At 45.2% G+C, this 22946-nt stretch overlaps 1 protein-coding gene across 9 annotated transcripts in view; it reads left to right on the forward strand.

Moving 5' to 3' along the window:
• Window positions 1-22946, forward strand: part of nubpl (nucleotide binding protein-like) — a 203511-nt gene that overhangs the window by 89253 nt on the left and 91312 nt on the right. For all 9 annotated transcript variants that reach the window (XR_011937644.1, XR_011937642.1, XR_011937640.1 and 6 more), the window contains exon 8: window positions 15909-15994. Coding sequence is in view for 5 of the 9 variants with exons in the window: in XM_072488397.1 (XP_072344498.1) it covers window positions 15909-15994 (86 nt within the window). In the remaining 4 variants the exon portion in view is untranslated. The remainder of the gene's footprint in view (window positions 1-15908; window positions 15995-22946) is intronic.

Raw genomic sequence — 22946 nt, forward strand, 5'->3', positions numbered from 1 at the left:
CACAATCCTCCATCCTCAAGGCCAAAATCTTGGCCAGTAACATGGCGTCTACATTTAGTAGGGAGATTGGTCTATATGACCCGCATTGTTCTGGATCCTTCCCCCGCTTCAGAATCAATGAGATAGAAGCCTGTGAGATTGTTGGGTGAAGAACACCCACTCCCTAGCCTCACCAGCAATGGACCCAGCACCCCAGAAAACTTCTGATGAAATTCCACTGGGTATCCGTCCGGCCCTGGGGCCTTGCCCGATTGCATGGCCATTAATCCCTCTATACTACAATGCCGATCAGACCTCCCAGCCCCTCCACCAACCCTTCCTCCACCTTTGAAAACTCCAAACCCTTTAAGAATTGCCTCATCCCCTCCACCCCAGCCGGGGGGCTCCGACTCATATAGCCGACTGTAAAATTCCTTGATAATCCTGTTCGCTCCCGCCGGGTCAAAAATTGTGTTTCCCCCTCTACACTCTTCCTATCTCCCTGGCTGCCTCCCATTTCCTGAGCTGGTGTGCAAACATCCTACTGGTATTCTCCCTATATTCATACACCGCCCCTCTCAACTGCCCCACTGCCTTCCCTGTGGATATCAGACCAAACTCCATCTGCAGCTTCTGCCGCTCCTTCAACAACCCCGCCTCTGGGGCTTCCGAGTACCTTCTATCCACCTGGAGAATCTCCCTAACCAGCCTATCCATCTCTGCCCGCTCTACCTTCTCCCTCTGAGCCCGTACCGAAATCAGCTACCCCCTAACTACTGCCGTCAGCGCCTCCCCCACCAATGCTGCTGAAACTTCCCCTGCGTCATTTATCTCCAAATAATTCTGGGTGGCCTCCCCCACCCGCCCGCACACCACCTCCTCTACTAGCAGTCCTACATCCAACTTCCATTGTGGGCGCTGACCCCCACCACCTTACTCACCCGTACATCCACCCAGTATGGGGCATGGTCCGACACAATAATCGCCAAATACTCGGCATCTACCACAGCCTATGTGAGTCCACGTCCGGGATCTTCCCCAACGCCCACCTCATAAACCCCTCATCATCCCAGTTTGGTGCATAGATATTTACTAATACCTACGGTATCCCTTCCAGCTTCCCACTCACCATAACGTACCTACCCTCCGAGTCTGCCTACTATGCTCCCTACCTCAAATGACACCGGGTTATTGATCAAAATTGCTACCTCCCTAGTTTTAGAGTCCAGTTTCGAATGAAGTACCTGCCCATGCCCACCCCTTCCTCAGCCGAGTCTGATCCACTACCCTCAGGTGTGTCTCCTGTAGCATTGCCACGTTCGCCTTCAAACTCTTCAAATATGCGAACACGCGAGCCCTCTTGACCAGCCTATTCAGCCCTCTCATGTTCCATGTGATCAGCCTAGTCGGGCGGCACCCCACCTCCCACCCCTGCTCATCAACCATAACCCTTCTTAGGCCAGCCTCCAGCCCACATCCACGACTCCTTAGGCCCGCCCTCGGGCGCCCACTGCCATCGACCTCCAATTTGTCTCCAAGCGCCAGACCCTCTCCCGTCAGTAGATCGATCCCACCTACCCCCCCATAACAAAATAACAATGCCAACCCCCTCACCAAACTGATCACCTCGCCCCCTACTGAGCTTCCGTGAGCTAGCCCGCCCAGCTAGCCTGGTAGCCCCTGACCTTGGCACCAAGCATCCTACCCCCCCCCCACTGATCCCCCCCCCCCCCCCCCCCCCGCTCGAACATACATATGCAAAACATCACAATCCCCAACACACAATGAAGAAAATTCCATCCACCATCCTCCATTAAGAACAAAATTAACCCGCATACAAAACTGAGCAATGGCCCAAAACGTTGTGAAAAACAATACATACAACACCTAAAGAGAAAAGAAATTTAGCAGCATATCAAGAACAGAGCTACTCGCCCCCAAGTTCAATGTCCTACATCACCTGCCAGTCCCCTGCCCTTAACAAAGTTCAGTGCCTCATCTGGCGATCCAAAATAAAGTTCCTGGCCCTCATAAGTGACCCACAAACACGCTGGATACAGTATGCTGAACTTCGCCTCCTTAAAGAGGGCCGATTTCACCTTGTTGAAACTCGCCCTTCTTTTGGCCATTCCGCACCCAAGTCCTGGTAAATACGCAGCTCGTTGTCTTCCCATATGCAGCTCCTCGTCTGCCTGGCCCACCACCAAGGAACTGGTGCATTCGTCCCACCATCTCCCTCGGCGGCTCATTCTTCAGCGGCTTCCTCATAAGTGCTCTGTGCGCCCTGTCCACCTCCAAGGGTCGAACAAACGCACCTTCCCCCAGCAGCTTCTCGAACATACGCGCCACATATGCCCCTGTGTTCGATCCCTCGCTGCGCTCCGGGAGGCCAACAATCCTCAGGTTCTGCCTGTGCAATCTGTTCTCCAAATCTCCCACTTTCTCCAGCAGCCTCTTCTGGTGGTCCTTCATCAACCCATCTCCGCCACCATCGCGGCTAGCTGCTCATCGTGCTCAGCAACCGCCTCTTCCACCTTCTGAATTGCCTAGCCCTGGGCTTCCAATCTCTGCTGCACCCGGTCAATTCCCGTCTTAATCGGATCCAGGTATTCCTTTTTTTGCTGAGCAAAGTTCTCCTGGAGAAAGTCCACCAGTTGCTCCATTGACCACTCGGACGGCAATTTCGGTCCCTGACCCTCTGCCATATTCTCCTGTGCTGCAGACCCCACCCCTGTCTTCAACCAATTTTCTCTCCTTTTCAGACCACTTCTGGTCCACAAATCCAAACAATGGTTGGGAATCCCTCTCCTCTACTTCACCAGTCTGTTGTTTTGTCGACCAAATTTCCGTAAATCGGGGAAAAAGGTCCAAAGGTCCACCACGAGCGGGAGCTACCAAATAAGCGATCACTCACTCCATGGCCGCCACTAGAAGAGGTTAACTATTATTTAATTCCAACCCCCACTTTAACGTTCCCTCCACTCTCTACACACGCGCAAAAAAAACAAAAACAGAGGGCAGAAGACGGGTGTAAAACAATAAGTAAAAGGGATAAACGTTTTTGTTTCAGTTGGTTGTTTTCTAGCACACCTTTCTTCAGTCCAGGCTTTTAGTTTGAGGTTTCTTATCCCAGTCTATAATGGTATTCAGAAATACAGCAGCAGCTGGGTCAGCTACGGAGGGTGAGGGGGTTGCAGTATGAATATGGAGAGAAAGCGAGCCGTATGCTAGCCCATCAGCCCAGGGAAATTCTGAGGGTCTGGACAGGAAAGGGGGAGGCAGTGTCTGAGCCAAGGAAGATTACAAGGCGCTCAGGGAAGTTGACCTTCCTTGGTTCTCTGAAAAGTTATTCCACATGAGCAGGATCAAATCACCGCCTGTTACCAGGCAGATTAGGGTCACCAGCCAACCAATTGAACCAAGTCCCAACATCTCTCGGGTGTCAAGAAGTCTTGAGTTCTACTGTCCGAAAGCTAGCACAGTGTTCTCTTTAGTAACTTTTCAATTCCTCGCTTCCACTGCTCGGCTTAAAGGTATATGTCCATGAAGCACCCATGGATCAAAAAAGACAACAGCAGAAATAAGGGAATCAACAGAGTCCTTACAGCTGTCTGAGTTCAACTGCTCCCAGTCCGAGGAATTGTCGTTCGCATTGCTTTTTGGTACTTGAACATGCAAGACCACCAGGTCTCTGCTGCAATCATTTTTTAAACTTCAGGGTTTACTTTGTTTTTGGATGAGAAATAGGAGCAGGAGTAGACCATATTGCCCTTTCAGCACACCTTCATCATTCAATTAAGATCCTAGCTAAACCTCTATATCAACAATTGTAAATTACTTAATAAATCTTTATTTTTGTTCGGGTGAAGCCTAACAAGTGAAGGCAAAGCCGGACTCTGGATAGCAAATTTTGGAAAGTTTATTGAAGAATAGATATGTTTAACAAACCTTTCCGGTTTTAGTCGGTTGCACAGTGTGTTGAAGTGCAGGTCCGGTTCGCCCTCTTGAGTCTCTGATCTCAATCTTGAATACACTTGGAGATTGACACAAGGTTCGTACTCGGGAATCTCGAAAATCTGTTTGACAATGAAACCTTATGGAACCCCTCTTTTTAACTCTTGTGTGGTCATCGCCTCATGCCAGAGTCAGACTATTGTTTGTTTAATGATTGGCAGTTGATGTCGGTAGGTAGATTTGGTTGACTTTCACTTGCACCTTCTTTCCTGAGACAATCCGGCCTCCATATTTCAAACATGAATAGAAAGGAGTTATTTATCACTATTTCTTACTCTGATTTTGACCAACTTCACTCATTAAGCTAGGTCCTTGAAAGGCCATGTTTTGCTGCCTTAGGAACCTTATCAGGATTCTAGAATGATTTCCTTGCTTGCACACTTTTAGCTAAAACTGCATTTTCCTGTTAGAGAGACTTAAACTGGCAAAATAATTATGCATCAATACCTAAATGGATACTAGTCTTTCTAATATGATTAATGATTCCATTGATTCATTCATTATAACTCCATCAAGGATCATTACTTTTAGAACAATCTATTTCATGATTGGTCGCTATTTAATATAGTACTACAGAATACAAAATGGCATCTCAACCACATTAGTGTTAAAATAACTTCCTTGACCCAACTAATTATTACAATAATTATAGTCTAAAAATGGTCAAGTTCAACTAAAATCTAACTCCCCCAAATCTACTCGTGAACCTTTGTTCCACCCCGTCTAAGGCAAGTATCTCCTTCCTTGGGTAAGGAGACAAAAACTATACATGATACTCCAGGTTATTTCCCACTAATTACAGCAAGACTTATTGTTATACTCCATCCCACTTGCAGTAAAGGCTAATGTCTAATTCGCCTTTGTGATTTTTAAAAACATTTGTTCATGGGTTGTGGGTGTCGTTGGCTGGGCCAGCATTTATTGCCCATCTCAGAGGACATTTAAGAGTTAACTACATTGCTGTGGATCTGGAATCACATATAGGCCAGACCAGGCAAGGACGACAGATTTCCTTCCATAAAGGACATTAATGAAGCAGATGGGTTTTTGCAACAATCAACAATGGTTTCATTGTTATCATTGAACTTTTAATTCCAGATTTTTTAAATTGAATTTGAATATCACCGTCTGCCATGGTGGAATTCGAACCCAGATCTCCAGAGTAATTACTCCTTTGGATTACTAGTCCCACAATAATATCACTATGTCACTTCCTTTTTTTTTACATACAAAGTCACACAAATTTCTTTGCGTACCAACATTTACTAATCTCTTGCCTTTCTGCTTTTCCATTCTTCATACCGAAGTGGATAATTTCAGGCATCTCCATTATATCCTATTGTAGCCTGCTTGTGCAATCCTTACAGCTAACTTTCTTGGTTCGCTTTGCATTGTTGGCTAATATGGATGCATTGTATTCCGTACTGCATTCATTTAATTGATGTAGATTGTAAATAGCTGAGGTTCAAGCGATGATCATCAGTAATACCCTGTCATTCCAATGACCGATTTATTCCTACTTTCTGTTTTCTGTCATTAATGAAACGTCAATCCATGCAATGACATCATTCCCAATTTCTCACGCTTTTTTTTTTACTTTGTGTGGAATCTTATTTGATGCCTTAAGAAAATCCATATCTATTACATCCATGGTAGCCCTTACGTAGCCAGCCAAGTTGTTCCAGTAGAGCTACAACACTGACATCCACCAGGCAATGTGGAAAATTGCCCAGGTATGTCCTGTGCACAAAAAGCAGGACAAATTACCGCCCTATCAGTCTACTCTCAATCATTAGTAAAGTGATGAAGGGGCCATCAACAGTGCTATCAAATGGCACTTAGCAATAACCTGCTCACTGATGAGTTTGGATTCCGCCAGAGTCACTCAGCTCCTGACCTCATTACAGCCTTCGTTCAAACATGGACAAAAGAGCTGAACTCCAGAGGTGAGGTGAGAGTGACTGCCCTTGACACTTAAGGCAGCATTTAATCAAGTATGGCATCAAGGAGCCCTAGCAAAACTGGAGTCAATGGGAATTGTGGAAAACCCTCCTCTGTTTGGAGTCATGCCTAGCACAAAGGGAGATGGTTGTGGTTGTTGGAGGTCAGTTATCTCAGTCCTGGGATATCACTGCAGGAATTTCTCGGGGAACTAGAACACAGTCCTAGGCCCAACCATCTTCAGCTGCTTCATCAATGACCTTCCTTCCGACATAAGTGTTCGCTGATGATTGCACAATGTTCAGCACCATTTCCAATTCCTCAGACACTGAAGCAGTCCACGTCCAAATGCAGCTGATCTGGACAATATCCAGGCTCGAGCTGACAAATGGCAAGTAATACTCATGCCACACAAGTGCAGACAATGACCATCACCAATAAGGGAGAATCAAACCATCACTCCTTGTATTATATGATGGGGCAGGCTTGAAAGGCCCGTTGGCCTACTCCTTCTATTTCTTGTGTTCTTTGACATTCAATGGCATTGCCATCACTCATTCCTGCACTATCAACATCCTGGAGGTTTCCAATGACCAGGGACTAAACTGGACCAGCCATATAAATACTGTGGCGACAAGAGCAGGTCAGAGGCTAGGAGTCCTGTGGCGAGTAACTCGCCTCCTGACTCCCCAAAGCCTGTCCACCATCTACAAGTTACAAGTCCGGAGTGTGATGGAATACTCTCCCTTGCCTGAATGAATGCAGCTCCAACAACAATCAAGAAGCTTAACACCATCCAGGACAAAGCAGCCCATTTGATTGCTATCCCTTCCACAAACATTCACTCCCTCTGGCATCCTTTCCACAAATATTCACTCCTTCTATAACCAACGCACAGTAGCAGCTGTGTGTACCATCTAAAACATGCACTGCAAAAACTCACCACGGCTCCTTAGGCAGCACCTTCCAAACCCATGACCAAACCATGTAGAAGAACAAGGGCAGCAGATACATGGGAACACCAGCACCTGGAAGTTCCCCTCCAAGTCACTCTCAATCCTGACTTGGAAATATATCGTCGTTCCCTCTCTGTCATTGGGTCAAAACCCTAGAACTCTCTCCCTAATAGCACAGTAGGTGTACTTACACCATGTGGACTGCAGGTGTTCAAGAAGGCAGCTCACCACCACCTACTCGAGGACAATTAGGTTTGGGTAGCAAATGCTGGCCTCACTAGCAAAGCCCACATCCCATAAAAGTGATTTTTTTTTTAAATAAAAAAATTGCATTCTCAAAAACACTAATGGATTTGTCTAACAGTATTTCCCTTTCATAAAACTGTGACTCTGCCAAATACCTCTGGTTACCACATCCTCAATAATAGATTCTAGTGTTTTCCATATTCCTGATGTTGTGCTATTTAGCCTACAATTCCCTGTTTTCTCTCACCACCTTCCTTTAACGGCAAGACTCAATTGGATACTTTCTAGTCCAAAGGGACTATTGTAGAATCTATGGTTTTAATCTTTCAGGATTTTGATGCATCCCTGTCTCCATAAGACAACTATTTTAAAGACCGAGGATAATAGACCATCAGGCCCAGGGAGTTTGTTGGCTTTTAGTCCTATTAATTCACTGATATTAATTCCAGAAATTCGTCACTCTCACTAGACCCTTGGTTTCCTATAATTTCTGTTGAAGATAGATACAAAAGATATACTGATAAATGAGTTCATATAATAATCCAACATCGGAGGACGCCTCCCCCTTAGAAGACTGGAAGACTTTAGGAATATTGGATTCTAAGTATTGGACAACGTACGGGTTAAACACCCAGAGTTAGAGTGTGTTTAATTGCATTGGTCATGTTTGTTTAAAAAGAATTCTGTTTTATAGGGCATGGGTGTTTTTATCAGCCAGGTGAACTTGACAAAGGCATGTTTTTCAGACTGGATTAATGGACTGTGGTTTGACTGGGAAAGTCCCTGGGGTGTTTGTGTTTTGCAGCCTGCAGAGATAATTTGTTTTTTAGCTTGACGAGATGAAGTCTTTGCTGGGTAGAGCCAAGGAATGCAGAGAGACATTTGACAAAGCTTTAGAGAGGCAGTTTTTGGAGAAATCTTTGGAGCGAGGAGTTGAATTCTGATCTGTCAGATCCCGAGTCCACAATTCTCCCACAATAGCATGGATTGAGAGCTGTATGTTTCTTGTTGCTTAATGGGAAATTGAGTAGTAGTGTTTAAGGGGTAATTGTAAGCTGTTCTTTTCGGGTGTCAAGTTTAAAAAGCTAAATATTGTAGTTATAATAACCAAGCCCTATTTCTTCATGTAATCGCCCCTGGAGCGAATCATTCTTTCCGCACAGCCTTGCAAATAAACTAAAATATTGGGGTTTCAGTCAGGTATCCTAGCCAATAGTTCCTCTTTCCTTACAAATGTTTTCTTCAAGATTTTACCGAATTCCATTTTTAAGCTAACATTGAATCCATCTCCGCCACTCTGTTGAACTGTGCATTCGAAATCCTAATAATCACTGCTTGTTTAAAAATGTTCTTCCTCATAATGCCTCCGGAGCTTTTGTCAATCGGCTTTAAATCTATGCTCTCTATAATGATTGGCCCTTCAAACATTTCTTTGCAGTTTATTTTTATTTACTATATTTAAACCCTTTGTGATTTTTGGGATAACATCAGTAATCACTCAGACAGGTGCAGGTTATTTAAGAAAAGGCAGTATGGATTCATTCAGGGGAAATCATGCTTAACTAACTTGCAGAAGTGTTTTTGAGGTGGTAACGGAGAAGATTTTACGGACAACATTGTGTATGTGGATTTTCAAAAGGCATTTGATACAGTGTCACACAACAGACCTGTGAGAGAAATTCTAGCTCATGAAATAAAAGGGAGATTGGCTGAGTCACTGAAAACCCAAAGTAGTTGTTTTTCCAGATTGGAGGAAGGTTTGCAGTGGAGTTCCCCAGGGTTGAGACTCTTGCTCTTCCTGTTGAAGATCTAGACTGTAATGTTCAGGGTATGATTTCAAAATTTGCAGTAGATGGGAAATGTCAACTGTGAAGGATCGCTTGAACTTCAAAGGGCATAGACGTGTTGGATTGGGCAGGCAAGTAGCAGATTACATTCAATGCCGAGAAGTGTGAGGTGATATACTTTGGCAGGAAGAATATGGGGAGACCATAAATTAAAGGGAAGAAACTCTTGAGGAGATGCAGGAACAGAGGATCCTCAGTGTTTGTGCACATAAGTCATTGACTAGGCAGGGCTTGTTGAGAGAGAGGTTAATAAAGTATAGTATCTTGGGCTTTATGAATTGGGGCATTGAGGAGAAGAGTAAGGATGTCATATTAAACTTGTATAAGACACTAGTTAGGCCTCATCTGGAGTGCTGTGTCTAGTTCTCTGTGTCATACTTGAAGATGTAAAGGCATTGAAGAGAGAGTATAGAGGAGAGTATTGAGGGCAGTTGGGTAGCACAAGTGGCTAGCACTATGGCATCACAACACTAGGGTCCCATGTTTGATTCCCCGCTGGGCCACTGACTGTGCGGAGTCTGCACGTTCTCCCCGTGTCTGCGTGGGTTTCCTCCGGGTGCTCCGGTTTCCTCCCAGTCCAAAGACGTGCAGGCTTGGTGGATTGGCCATGCTAAATTGCCCTTAGTGCCCAAAAAGGTTAGGAGGGGTTATTGGGTTATGGGGATAGGGTGGAGTGAGGGCTTAAGTGGGTCGGTGCAGACTCGATGGGCCGCATGGCCTCCTTCTGCACTGTATGTTCTATGCGATTCACAAGAATTATTCTAGGGATAACGAATTGCAGCTATGAGGATAGATTGGAGGGGTTGTGTCTGTTTTCTTTGGAGAAAAGCAGGCCGAGAGGACACTTGATAGAGGTATTCAAGATCCTGAGGGGTATAGGCAGTGAGGAACTGTTCCCTCAAAGAGTGCATCAAGAAAGAGGGCACAGATACAGAATAATCGATAAGAAGAGTAAAAGTGATGTGAGGAAAAGTTTTATTTCACCCAGAGAGTGGCTGGAGTCTGGAACCCTGAGAGGCAGGTTTGATCGTGGTATTCAAAGGGGAATTGGAGTCCTATCTGGAAAGAATGTGCAAGTGCAGATGTGACGGACCGAATGGCCGCCTGCACTGTGATTTTAAAATATTTTTATCAGTTCTCTTTTTGGCCTTCACTGCTGTCAGGTAAAATACTCCAGTCTAATTTATAACTTTGATCCCTCATCCCTGTAACCATTCTATTGATCACTTATGTACCCTGTCTAAAGCCTTCATGTCTTTCTGACAGTGCGGTGCCCTGACTCCAGCTGGAGCCAAACAGGGTGTTTCATATAAGTTTTGGGTAGCTTGCTAGCTTTTGTATTCTCTCCCTATATTTATAAATCTCAGTGTCACTTTTATTTATTTATTTTTTAATAATATTTTATTAAGGCATTTGACATTTTTTATAACCGTAACAAAAACAATGACATCAACATGGTAAAATAAACATTTCTCTCCCCCTCCCACCCAGCCCAACCTTCACACACCTCAACCATACAACAACAATATCCCCCCCCCCCCCACACCTTTGGCATTCTGCATCTGCTGACATTTTAAATTTTCCCCGAGAAAGTCGACGAACGGCTGCCACCTCCGGGTGAACCCTAGCATTGACCCTCTTAAGGCAAACTTTATTTTCTCAAGACTGAGAAACCCAGCCATGTCACTAACCCAGGTTTCTACACTCAGGGGCTTCGAGTCCCTCCACATTAATAAGATCCGTCTCCGGGTTACCAGGGAGGCAAAGGCCAGGACGTCAGCCTCTTTCGCCCCCTGAACTCCTGGATCTTCCGACACTCCAAAGATCGTTACCTCTGGACTCTGCACCACCCGTGTTTTTAGCACCATGGACATTGCCTTGGCAAAATACTGCCAAAACCCTCTAAGCTTCGGGCATGCCCAAAATATGTGGACATGATTTGCTGGGCTTCCCGCGCATCTCGCCCACCTATCCTCTGCCCCGAAAAACTTGCTCATCCTAGCCACCATCATGTGTGCCCGGTGAACTACCTTAAATTATATCAGGCTAAGCCTGGCACACGATGAGGAGTTATTAACCCTGCTTAGGGCATCTGCCCATAGACCCGCCTTTAACTCTCCTCCTGGCTCGTCTTCCCACTTGCCGTTAAGCTCTTCCACCGGAGTTTCCTCTGCCTCCGAAAGCTCCTGGTAAATATCCGATACCTTCCCCTCTCCCACCCAGGTGCTGGAGACTACTCTGTCCTGTATCCCCCGTGGCGGCAGCAGCGGAAAGGCTGGCACCTGTTTTCTCAGGAAGTCGCGCACCTGCAAATACCTAAAACCATTCCCTGCTGCTTTCAAGCTGGGAAAGCTCCCATCTATAAGTAGATCCCCCATCCTTCTAATTCCTGTCCTCTGCCAACTCCGGAACCCGCCATCTGGCCTACGGTACAAACCTGTGGTTATTATAGATCGGGGTCCAAATCGTGCTCCCTCCACTCTTTTATATCTCCTCCACTGCCCCCAGATCCTCAGAGCCGCCACTACCACCGGACGTGTGGAGAATCGGGCCGGCAAGAATGGCAGAGGTGCTACTACCAATGCTCCCAGATTGGTGTCTTTACATGACGCCGCCTCCATCCGCTCCCATGCTGACCCCTCCCCCACTATCCACTTCCTAATCATGGCTATATTAGCCGTCCACAGTAGTAATTGCAGAAGTTCGGCAGCGCCAACCCCCCCCCGCCGACTGCGCAGTGTCACTTTTATTAATTGCTTTGTTAATCTGTCCTTCTATCTTTTAAAGATTTGTGCACAAATACCCCAAGTCTATCTCTTGAAATTGTATCATTTTACATTTACTATCACTCCTCATTATTCCTATCAAAACCTTTACATTGGATTTAATTGCCGTATACCACCCTAGCATGTCCTCTTGAGGTCGACGACTATTCCCGAGCATGGTGATTCCATTCTCCCTTTCTGTAACCCACCCTCGCTGCGTGTGCGACACTATTCTGGTATCCGAGCCTTGCGTAGTGACCTTAACATTTGATATTTGTTGGTTCGTTCAGTAGTTTTCCTTTTGAAATATCTTGTCACACTGTCCAGATGTTGTGTTAAATTGTAAACATCGAGAACATAAAAAAATACAGTACAAAGTCTTACAACACCAGGTTAAAGTCCAACAGGTTTGTTTCGATGTCACTAGCTTTTGGAGCGCTGCTCCTTCCTCAGGTGAATGAAGAGGTATGTTCCAGAAACACATATATAGACAAATTCAAAGATGCCAAACAATGCTTGGAATGCGACCATTAGCAGGTGATTAAATCTTTACAGATCCAGAGATGGGGTAACCCCAGGTTAAAGAGGTGTGAATTGCATCAAGCCAGGACAGTTGGTAGGATTTTGCAGGCCAGATGGTGGGGGATGAATGTAATGTGACATGAAATTTACTGGAGAGAATTCTTCGAGACAGGATCTACTCCCATTTGGAAGCAAATGGACGTATTAGTGAGAGGCAGCACGGTTTTGTGAAGGGGAGGTCGTGTCTCACTAACTTGATAGAGTTTTTCGAGGAGGTCACTAAGATGATTGATGCAGGTAGGGCTGTGGATGTTGTCTATATGGACTTCAGTAAGGCCTTTGACAAGGTCCCTCATGGTAGACTAGTACAAAAGGTGAAGTCACACGGGATCAGGGGTGAGCTGGCAAGGTGGATACAGAACTGGCTAGGCCATAGAAGGCAGAGAGTAGCAATGGAAGGATGCTTTTCTAATTGGAGGGCTGTGACCAGTGGTGTTCCACAGGGATCAGTGCTGGGGCCTTTGCTCATTGTAGTATATATAAATGATTTGGAGGAAAATGTAACTGGTCTGATTAGTAAGTTTGCAGACGACACAAAGGTTGGTGGAATTGCGGATAGCGATGAGGACTGTCGGAGGATACAGCAGGATTTAGATTGTTTGGAGACTTGGGCGGAGAGATGGCAGATGGAGTTTAATCCGGACAAATGTGAGGTAATGCATTTTGGAAGGTCTAATGCAGGTAGGGAATATACAGTGAATGGTAGAACCCTCAAGAGTATTGAAAGTCAAAGAGATCTAGGAGTACAGGTCCACAGGTCACTGAAAGGGGCAACACAGGTGGAGAAGGTAGTCAAGAAGGCATACGGCATGCTTGCCTTCATTGGCCGGGGCATTGAGTATAAGAATTGGCAAGTCATGTTGCAGCTGTATAGAACCTTAGTTAGGCCATACTTGGAGTATAGTGTTCAATTCTGGTCGCCACACTACCAGAAGGATGTGGAGGCTTTAGAGAGGGTGCAGAAGAGATTTACCAGAATGTTGCCTGGTATGGAGGGCATTAGCTATGAGGAGCGGTTGAATAAACTCGGTTTGTTCTCACTGGAACGAAGGAGGTTGAGGGGAGACCTGATAGAGGTATACAAAATTATGAGGGGCATAGACAGAGTGGATAGTCAGAGGCTTTTCCCCAGGGTAGAGGGGTCAATTACTAGGGGGCATAGGTTTAAGGTGAGAGGGGCAAGGTTTAGAGTAGATGTACGAGGCAAGTTTTTTACGCAGAGGGTAGTGGGTGCCTGGAACTCGCTACCGGAGGAGGTGGTGGAAGCAGGGACGATAGTGACATGTAAGGGGCATCTTGACAAATACATGAATAGGATGGGAATAGAGGGATACGGACCCAGGAAGTGTAGAAGATTGTAGTTTAGTGGGGCAGCATGGTCGGCACGGGCTTGGAGGGCCGAAGGGCCTGTTCCTGTGCTGTACATTTCTTTGTTCTTTGTTCTTTGAATCCCAGGTCCCGGTTGAGGCCGCACTCATGTGTGCGGAACTTGGCTATAAGTTTCTGCTCGGCGATTCTGCGTTGTTGCGCGTCCTGAAGGCCGCCCTGGAGAACGCTTACACGGAGATCAGAGGCTGAATGCCCTTGACTGCTGAAGTGTTCGCCGACTGGAAGGGAACATTCCTGCCTGGTGATTGTTGCGCGATGTCCGTTCATTCGTTGTCGCAGCGTCTGCATGGTCTCGCCAATGTACCACGCTTCGGGACATCCTTTCCTGCAGCGTATGAGGTAGACAACGTTGGCCGAGTCGCACGAGTATGTACCACGTACCTGGTGGGTGGTGTTCTCGCGTGTAATAGTGGTATCCATTTCAATGATCTGGCACGTCTTGCAGAGATTGCCATGGCAGGGTTGTGTGGTGTCGTGGTCACTGTTCTGAAGACTGGGTAGTTTGCTGCAAACAATGGTTCGTTTGAGGTTGCGCGGTTGTTTGAAGGCAAGTAGTGGGGGATCGATCGACAGTTCCAACGCGCCACAGCGAAAAACCGCACCGACCTCCTCAGAAGACAAACATGGGACACAACCGACAGAATACCCTTCGTCGTCCAGTACTTCCCCGGAGCGGAGAAACTACGTCATCTTCTTCACAGCCTTCAACACGTCATTGAAGACGATGAACATCTTGCCAAGGTCATCCCCACACCCCCACTACTTGCCTTTAAACAACCGCGCAACCTCAAACGAACCATTGTTTGCAGCAAACTACCCAGTCTTCAGAACAGTGACCACGACACCACACAACCCTGCCATGGCAATCTCTGCAAGACGTGCCAGATCATTGGCATGGATACCACTATTACACGCGAGAACACCACCCACCAGGTACGTGGTATGTACTCGTGCGACTCGGCCAACGTTGTCTACCTCATACGCTGCAGGAAAGGATGTCCCGAAGCGTGGTACATTTGCGAGACCATGCAGACGCTGCGACAACGGATGAACGGACATCGCGCAACAATCACCAGGCAGGAATGTTCCCTTCCAGTCGGCGAACACTTCAGCAGTCAAGGGCATTCAGCCTCTGATCTCCGGGTAAGCGTTCTCCAAGGCGGCCTTCAGGACGCGCAACAACGCAGAATCGCCGAGCAGAAACTTATAGCCAAGTTCCGCACACATGAGTGCGGCCTCAACCGGGACCTGGGATTCATGTCACATTACATTCATCCCCCACCATCTGGCCTGCAAAATCCTACCAACTGTCCTGGCTTGATGCAATTCACACCTCTTTAACCTGGGGTTACCCCATCTCTGGATCTGTAAAGATTTAATCACCTGCTAATGGTCGCATTCCAAACATTGTTTGGCATCTTTGAATTTGTCTGTATATGTGTTTCTGGAACATACCTCTTCATTCACCTGAGGAAGGAGCAGCGCTCTGAAAGCTAGTGACATCGAAACAAACCTGTTGGACTTTAACCTGGTGTTGTAAGACTTTGTACTGTGCTCACCCCAGTCCAACGCCGGCATCTCCACATCATAAAAAAATACAGCACAGAACAGGCCCTTCGGCGCACGATGTTGTGTCGAACCTTTGTCCTAGACTTGCGACATCTCCCCTAAATTAACGTGCAAACGAAATGCTATTTAGAAATTGTGAAGAGCAGAGTTTGGGGATATAGGAGAGGAGATAGAGGAAGAGGGATTAATGATGAGGGAGTACTGGGAAGGAAGCAGAGAGAGATAGGAAGAAATAGAGGATTTGGGGAAGGAGATAGAGGAGAAGGAATGAGGTAGAAATGGAGATAGAAGTATATTGAAGAGTTGAGGGCAAGAGAGTATACAGTAAAAGGAAGAGGTTAAAGAGAGAGGATGCATGAGGGAGGATGGAGATAGAGGGTGGGAAGAAATAAGTGAAAGATGATCAAATTATTACTTTAAAAAAGTAATGTAAATGAAAACAAACCTCAATTTTCAGGTTCAGTAATTAATCACGAGCTATTGGAATAGATGCACTTCATGGGTATGATGCAAAACACATGATTATTAGTTCGTTACTCATTGACTGCATTTTCAAAAAGATTTTCATGTGGTTCCAAAAAGATGGTCCTCTAATGGTAGTTTCTTGTGCTTTCCTTCAGGAGCAGTTATTGTTTCTACTCCCCAGGACATTGCTTTGTTGGATGCACAGAGAGCAGCAGAAATGTTTCGAAAAGTTAATGTTCCTGTAAGTATAATTCATAGAAGTAATGCTTTGTCTCTTAATGATTTAAAATTAAATTGGGAGATGAGTAAATTCTACTCCTATTACTTGATTTCCTGCAGCAATATAAATTTTAAGAATTCAAAGTTAGCTAGCAGCAGAGTATATTATATTAGGAATTATTTGTTTCCATAGAGAAAAGTTACTATGGGGAATTCTCTGCTTCTAACTCTGAGTCACAGAACTGTTACTGTACAGAGGAGGCCATTTGGCCCATTGTGTCTGCGCCAGCTCTCTGAATTACCAGTGCACCGAGTGCCATCTCCCCCCCCCCCCTTCTCCCCTTAGCCCTGTACAGTCACCCTTTTAGACAATAATCCAATTCCTCCTTCAATGCCTCAATTGAACCTGCCTCCACTATACTCTCAGGCAGTGCATACCAGATCTTAACCATTTGCTTATCCCCCCCTTTAAAAAGTGACCCCTAGTTCTAGATTCTCCCACAAGAAGAAACATCCACCCTGCCAATACCCCTCAGGATCTTAAAGGTTTTGATCAAGTTGCTTCTACAAACCTAGCGCCTCCAACCTTTCTTTGTAAGAGATCAGGGACTTAAGGCTGTTTTGACATAGCTTTAAATTGAGGGGAGATAGATATAGGACAGATGTCAGAGGTAGGTTCTTTACTCAGAGAGTAGTAAGGGTGTGAAATGCCCTGCCTGCAACAGTAGTGGACTCTCCAACATTAAGGGCATTTAAATGGTCATTGGATAAACATATGGATGATAAGGGAATAGTGTAGATGGGCTTTAGAGTGGTTTCACAGGTCGGCGCAACATCGAGGGCTGAGGGGCCTGTACTGCGCTGTAATGTTCTATGTTCTAATGTCGCCATTGCTTCTTTTGCCAATTACCTTAAATATATGCACTTGTCTTGTTCTCAATCTTTCTGCCAATGGGAATAGTTTGTCCCTTGACCTGCTTTTCTCCAATGAAAACAGTCCTAACTTCTCTAATTGATCTCTATTAATGAAGCTACTCACCCCTAGAACCATTCTCTTGAACCTTTTCCTCTCTGATGACTTCACATCTGTCCTAATGTGTGGCATCCAGAACTGAACACAATACTCCACAACGGTAGTTGGTAGAAGTTAAATTCAATCAATAAATCTGAAATATAAAGCTAGTCTCAGTAATAATGACCATGAAACTATTATTGATTGTCGTAAAAATCCATCTGGTTCACAATGTCCTTTAGGGACGAAATCTGCTGTCCTAATTTGGTCTGACCTACATATGACTACAGACCCACAGTAATGTGGTTGACCCTGAAGTGCGCTCTGAAATAGACTACCATGTCACTCCTTTCAAGGACAAATGGGGATGGGCAACAGATGCTGGCCTTGCCAGCAATGCCCACATCTCATGACAGAATAAAGGAAAAAAAAGCTGAGGCTGAACCAGTGTTCTATATAAATTGAACATAACTCCCTCCTTGTACTCTGTCAAAGCAGAGCCCACACATTCCTTTCAAAGAGAATTGGATGGTACTTTAGAAGAGGGACCAGCGCTTGGGTGGAGAAAAATTAACTGCTTAGGCTTGCATTCCCCCCCCTCCACCTATTTTACCAACTCCAGGTGAGAGCAGTCACCTCAGTAGATTAAACCTGGAACATTCCTGTTTTTTATAGCTTAAATACTCACTACATCAGGGAAGCTCTCATTTTTAAAAATTGTGCTTGCCGGTTTGTCTTGTGGCAAGAAGTTAGATGTCAGAGTACCATCTGAAAGAACATTGTCCTTTGGCTGAATACTTTGAAAAGGCTTCTTTATCTGATTATTCAAAGCCCCGTGGTGATGAGATTTATATTATAGATAGGGTCATTTGTAATTGATTTTAAAAATCATATTTAACTGTATACAGACTGTAAAAATGATCCATATTTTCTGAGATACAACTGGAGATGAACATACCTGTAGTGAGCGGGTGAGCTGCACTGGGGAATGTTCACGCTTTCAGCACCTGTGACACTGAGAGCATCATGTGTGCTATTAAAAAAATGAGTTTGCCTCAGTCAGACTTTTACAGTCTTAAATATAACTCGCACTTAGCAACAGGATGATCAATGTGTCCAAACAACCATGTCTTTGCAGTAAGCATGTCATTGGATTTACTCACTGAAAGATTTGCTACTGCATTAATTCATTCATTATTGCAGGGTGTAAAAATGTAATAAGTTATCTTATTCTGTACTCTTTTGTTGCACACAGCAAAAAAAATAAACTGGCTTTATGAAATGGCCAGAATTTCCTGGCCATTGGGATTCTTTTTTTCCACCAGCAGCGGGTTTCTTGGCGGCGTGGGGTGGCTTCAATGGGAAATCCCATTGACAAGCGGCGGAAAGAGAGAATCCCACCGGCAGCAAACAGGGCGCTGCTGAGAAGCGCATGGCTGGGGACCGGTGTATCTTGCCCAATATATTTTAAAGACAGCGCAAAAGATAACAGCACTGATTTTCTCCCACTCTACTGAGTTCTTGATTTCAGACACTAGCTGCTTGCAAATGTTACGCAACGCTCCGGGGTTAGGGGGAGAAGGCAGGAGAATGGGGATGTCTTATGGTCTTATGACTGGCGACTCCGAGCAGCGTCCAAGGGTCTTTGCAGCTTGGTATTCCAAAATTCAAAACATTCTGGAATCTGAGACTTTCTCGGCACCAAGCATTTCGAATAAGGGATACTTGACCTGTATAAAGGTAGCCATGATGTAAAACAAAGTTGGGAACCACAGGCATAGATAGAGCTGGAAAAGACTTGTTTACTTTTGATGTCTATATTTGCACCTATTTTGTGGTTTTAAAAAAAAGAGGCGTCAATATAGAGAGTGTTGCACAGTGGGTTAGCTCTGCAGCCTCACGGCGCCGAGGTCCCAGGTTCGATCTCGGCCCTGGTCATTGTCCATGTGGAGTTTGCACATTCTCCCTGTGTTTGTGTGAGTTTTGCCCCCACAACCCAAAAATGTGTAAGCTAGGTGGATTGGCCACGCTAAATTGCCCTTAATTGGAAAAATGAATTGAGTACTCGAAATTTAAAAAAAACATGTGTTGGATTTCCCCAATGCTCTTGAGACATCACGAGGGGTTTTGCAGCTCAAACTTTGGGAAACCCTGTTCTCAGCTAACAGTAGATTGATGGGGCGTGATCACAGGTTTGTTTTGCATATTTTGAGAGCTGCTAAAGTGTGCTTGTTATTCCACACTGATTCAGGTCTGTGGCCATAAAGCTATTTGCCAGTAGATCTGTTTGAGTGAGGATATTGAATTGAAAAATAGAACATTTCCTTTCTAAAGGTGGTAGAATCAGAATATTTGACTGAATAGGAGTTCTTTTTGTTTGGAAATAATTTTGTTAAAACTTTTAAAAACAATTTTAGAAAAATCTACAAAAACGCAGAATAACAATTAAACAGTAAGAATTCCCTCCCCCACCCCCTTCCCTTACAAAAGTTAAACTTAGTTCCTAAGTCCCCTCCCACCCCGCTAATAGTGACTAGTTCTTTAAAGTACATTATAAGCGGCCGCCATCTGCAGTAAAACCCTTACACTGACCCTCTCACTTAACCTTCTCAAGATGTAAAAACGCCATCAAGTCCAGCCACGCCGAGGCACTTTGGCGATGTAATCGACCTCCAGCCCATGAGGATCCGCCTCCTTGCCACCAGTGAGGCAAAGGCCAGGCCCTGTCCGGAGTGCCGGAACAACCAAAAGCCCAACAACTGCCACCAATGGGCAAGGCTCCAACCCAATGTTCAGGATTGCCGACATTGTCTCAGAAGAGGACCTCCCGAGGTCCGGCAGCTTTGAGAACGACCAGAACATGTGCACATGATGTGCCATGCCTCCCAGACTGATCACATCTATCATCCACCCCTTCAAAAAACTGAATCATTCTAGCCTTCGAAAGGTGTGCTTGGAACACCACTTTCGGCTGAATGAGACTCGGCCTCGCACAGGACGAGGTTGAGTCACCCTCCTCAATGACTCACTCCAAATCTCCTCCAAGAGTGGACACAGCTCCTCCATCCACTTTGCCTTCACACCCTCAACAGAGCTCGTCTCCTCCCTCATCATCCGCTAGTACATACCCAACGTGCTGCCCACCTCCGAACCAGAGCAGGATAAGATCCACTCGAGCTGCTTCATCGGAAAGGTGGAAAAGTACTTTTTGATCCAGCTGCACACCTGGAGGTACGTGAACCCATTGGCATCTGTGTGCCCATATTTTTCTTTCAGTCACCCTAAGCTAGCGAACCAACCTTCGAAGCATAAGTTTCTCACTCTCTCTCAACCTTTATCCTTCCATTCCCTAAATTTCACATCCGACCGAGCAGGTTCAAATAACTGATTCGCACAGATAAGGGTCAGCCGAGAGGCGGCCCTCAAGTTAAAATGATGGCGGACTGCCAAGTTAGACAAGTGTTTATCTGATACCATTGGTAACGAAGCTGACACCAGCGCCATTAGGCTTGCTCCCCTCGCAGACTCTATTTCCACCCGAACCCAAAGCTCGCCTGAATCTCCGAATCATTCTAGCACCTTTTCAGAATTAGCTACCCAATAATAGTATTGAAAGTTTGTCAATGCCAAGCCCCCTAACTGTCTCTCCCTCTGGAGCATCGTCTTCCTGATCCTTGGAGCCCAAATAAACCCAGTCACCAGATGGTCAATCTCTGAAAAAAGCCTTGGGTAAGAATATCGGAAAGCGCTGGAATAAGAATAAAAATCTTGGTAAGATGTTCATCTTAACCGATTACACTCGGCCTGCTACGGATTATGAGAGACCGCAAGTCCGCTTTGACCTTTGCCACCAAATTCATATAATTCAACCTCCGGAGTTTCCCCCCAATCCCTTGCTATCTGGTTACCCAAATACCGAAAATGCCTTCCAGCTAGTGGGAACGACACTCCCCTAAACAAACCCCCCCAGCTCCCCCAATCAACCCAACCACAAAGTATTCACTCTTTCCTATGTTTAGCTTGTAACCAGAAAAGGTCCTAAAATGCTGCAAGATTCCCATAATCTTATCTATTGACGCCTCAGGATCCGTCGCATATAATAAGTCGTCACAAGGTCACAAGGACTTTAAACTAGCAAGTTGGGGGGAAGGGAAGGGTAAAATTATGGACAGTATAATGGTTAATGGAGAGCAAGGCAGCAGGTTACGTGACAGGTTGTTATGTAGAGATATGGGTTCAAAGACGAGGAAAATTAGAAGAAAGGGTAAGAGGAAAAATAATTTGCAAAAAGTTACTGATCAAGGTGTTAGGATTCATAACAAAGACATAAAAAACAGCGTAAGTGTACTTTACCTGAATGCTCGTAGTATACGGAATAAGGTGAATGAGTTGATGGCGCAAATCATCGTGAATGATTATGATTTAGTGGCCATTACTGAAACATGGTTAAAAGATGGTCACGACTGGGAGTTAAATATCCACGGGTATCAAACTATACGAAAGGATAGAATGGACGGTAAGGGCGGCGGTGTAGCTTTGTTGTCTAAGGATGGCATCCGGGCAATAGTAAGGGATGATATTGGTGCTATGGAGGACAAGGTTGAATCAATTTGGGTGGAAATCAGGAATAGTAAGGCGAAAAGGTCACTGATAGGAGTAGTCTATAGGCCACCAAATAGTAACAGGATGGTAGGGCAGGCAATAAGCAAAGAAATAACGGATGCATGTAGAAATGGTACAGCGGTTATCATGGGAGATTTTAATCTGCATGTCGATTGGTTTAACCAGGTTGGTAAAGGCAGCCTTGAGGAAGAGTTTATAGAATGTGTCCGGGGTAATTTCCTGGAACAGTATGTAATGGAACCTACAAGGGAACAAGCGGCCCTAGATCTGGTCCTGTGGAATGAAGCAGGATTGATTAATGATCTCATAGTTCGGGATCCTCTTGGAAGGAGCGACCACAATATGGTGGAATTTAAAATACAGTTGGAGGATGACAAGGTAAAATCAAACACCAGTGTTTTGTGCTTAAACAAAGGCGATTACAATGGGATGAGAGAAGAACTAGCTAAGGTAGACTGGGAGCAAAGACTTCATGGTGAAGCAGTTGAGGAACAGTGGAGAACCTTCCGAGCGATCTTTCAGTGTTCAGAAAAGGTTCATGCCGACAAAAAAGAAAGACGGTAGAAAAGGGAAAAATCGACCGTGGATATCGAAGGAGGTGAGGGAGAGTATCAAATTGAAGGAAAAAACATACAAAGTGGCAAAAATTAGTGGGAGACTAGAGGACTGGGAAGTCTTTAGGGGACAACAGAAAGCTACTAAAAAAGCTATAAAGAAGAGTAAGGTAGACGATGAAAGTAAACTTGCTCAGAACATTAAAGCAGATAGTAAAAGCTTCTACAAATATATAAGACAAAAAAGAGTGGCTAAGGTAAATATTGGTCCTTTGGAAGATGAGAAGGGAGATTTAATAATAGGAGACGGGAAAATGGCTGAAGAGCTGAACAGGTTTTTTGGGTCAGTCTTCACAGTGGAAGACACAAATAACATGCCAGTGACTGATGGAAATAAAGATATGATAGGTGAGGACCTTGAGATGATTATAATCACTGAGGAGGCAGTATTGGGCAAGCTAATGGGGCTCAAGGTAGACAAGTCTCCTGGCCCTGATGGGATGCATCCCAGAGTGTTAAAAGAGATGGCTAGGGAAATTGTAAACGCACTCGTGATAATTTATCAAAATTCACTAGACTCTGGGGTGGTCCCAGAGGATTGGAAAGTAGCAAATGTGACACCACTGTTTAAAAAGGAGGTCGGCAGAAAGCGGGTAATTATAGGCTGGTAAGCTTAACTTGAGTTGTAGGGGAAATGCTGGAATCTATCATTAAGGAGGAAATAGCGGGGCACCTGGAGGGAAATTGTCCCATTGGGCAGACTCAGCATGGGTTCATAAAGGGTA

This window comes from Scyliorhinus torazame, chromosome 2, assembly GCF_047496885.1.
Source record: "Scyliorhinus torazame isolate Kashiwa2021f chromosome 2, sScyTor2.1, whole genome shotgun sequence".
NCBI classification, from domain to species: Eukaryota; Metazoa; Chordata; class Chondrichthyes; order Carcharhiniformes; family Scyliorhinidae; genus Scyliorhinus; species Scyliorhinus torazame.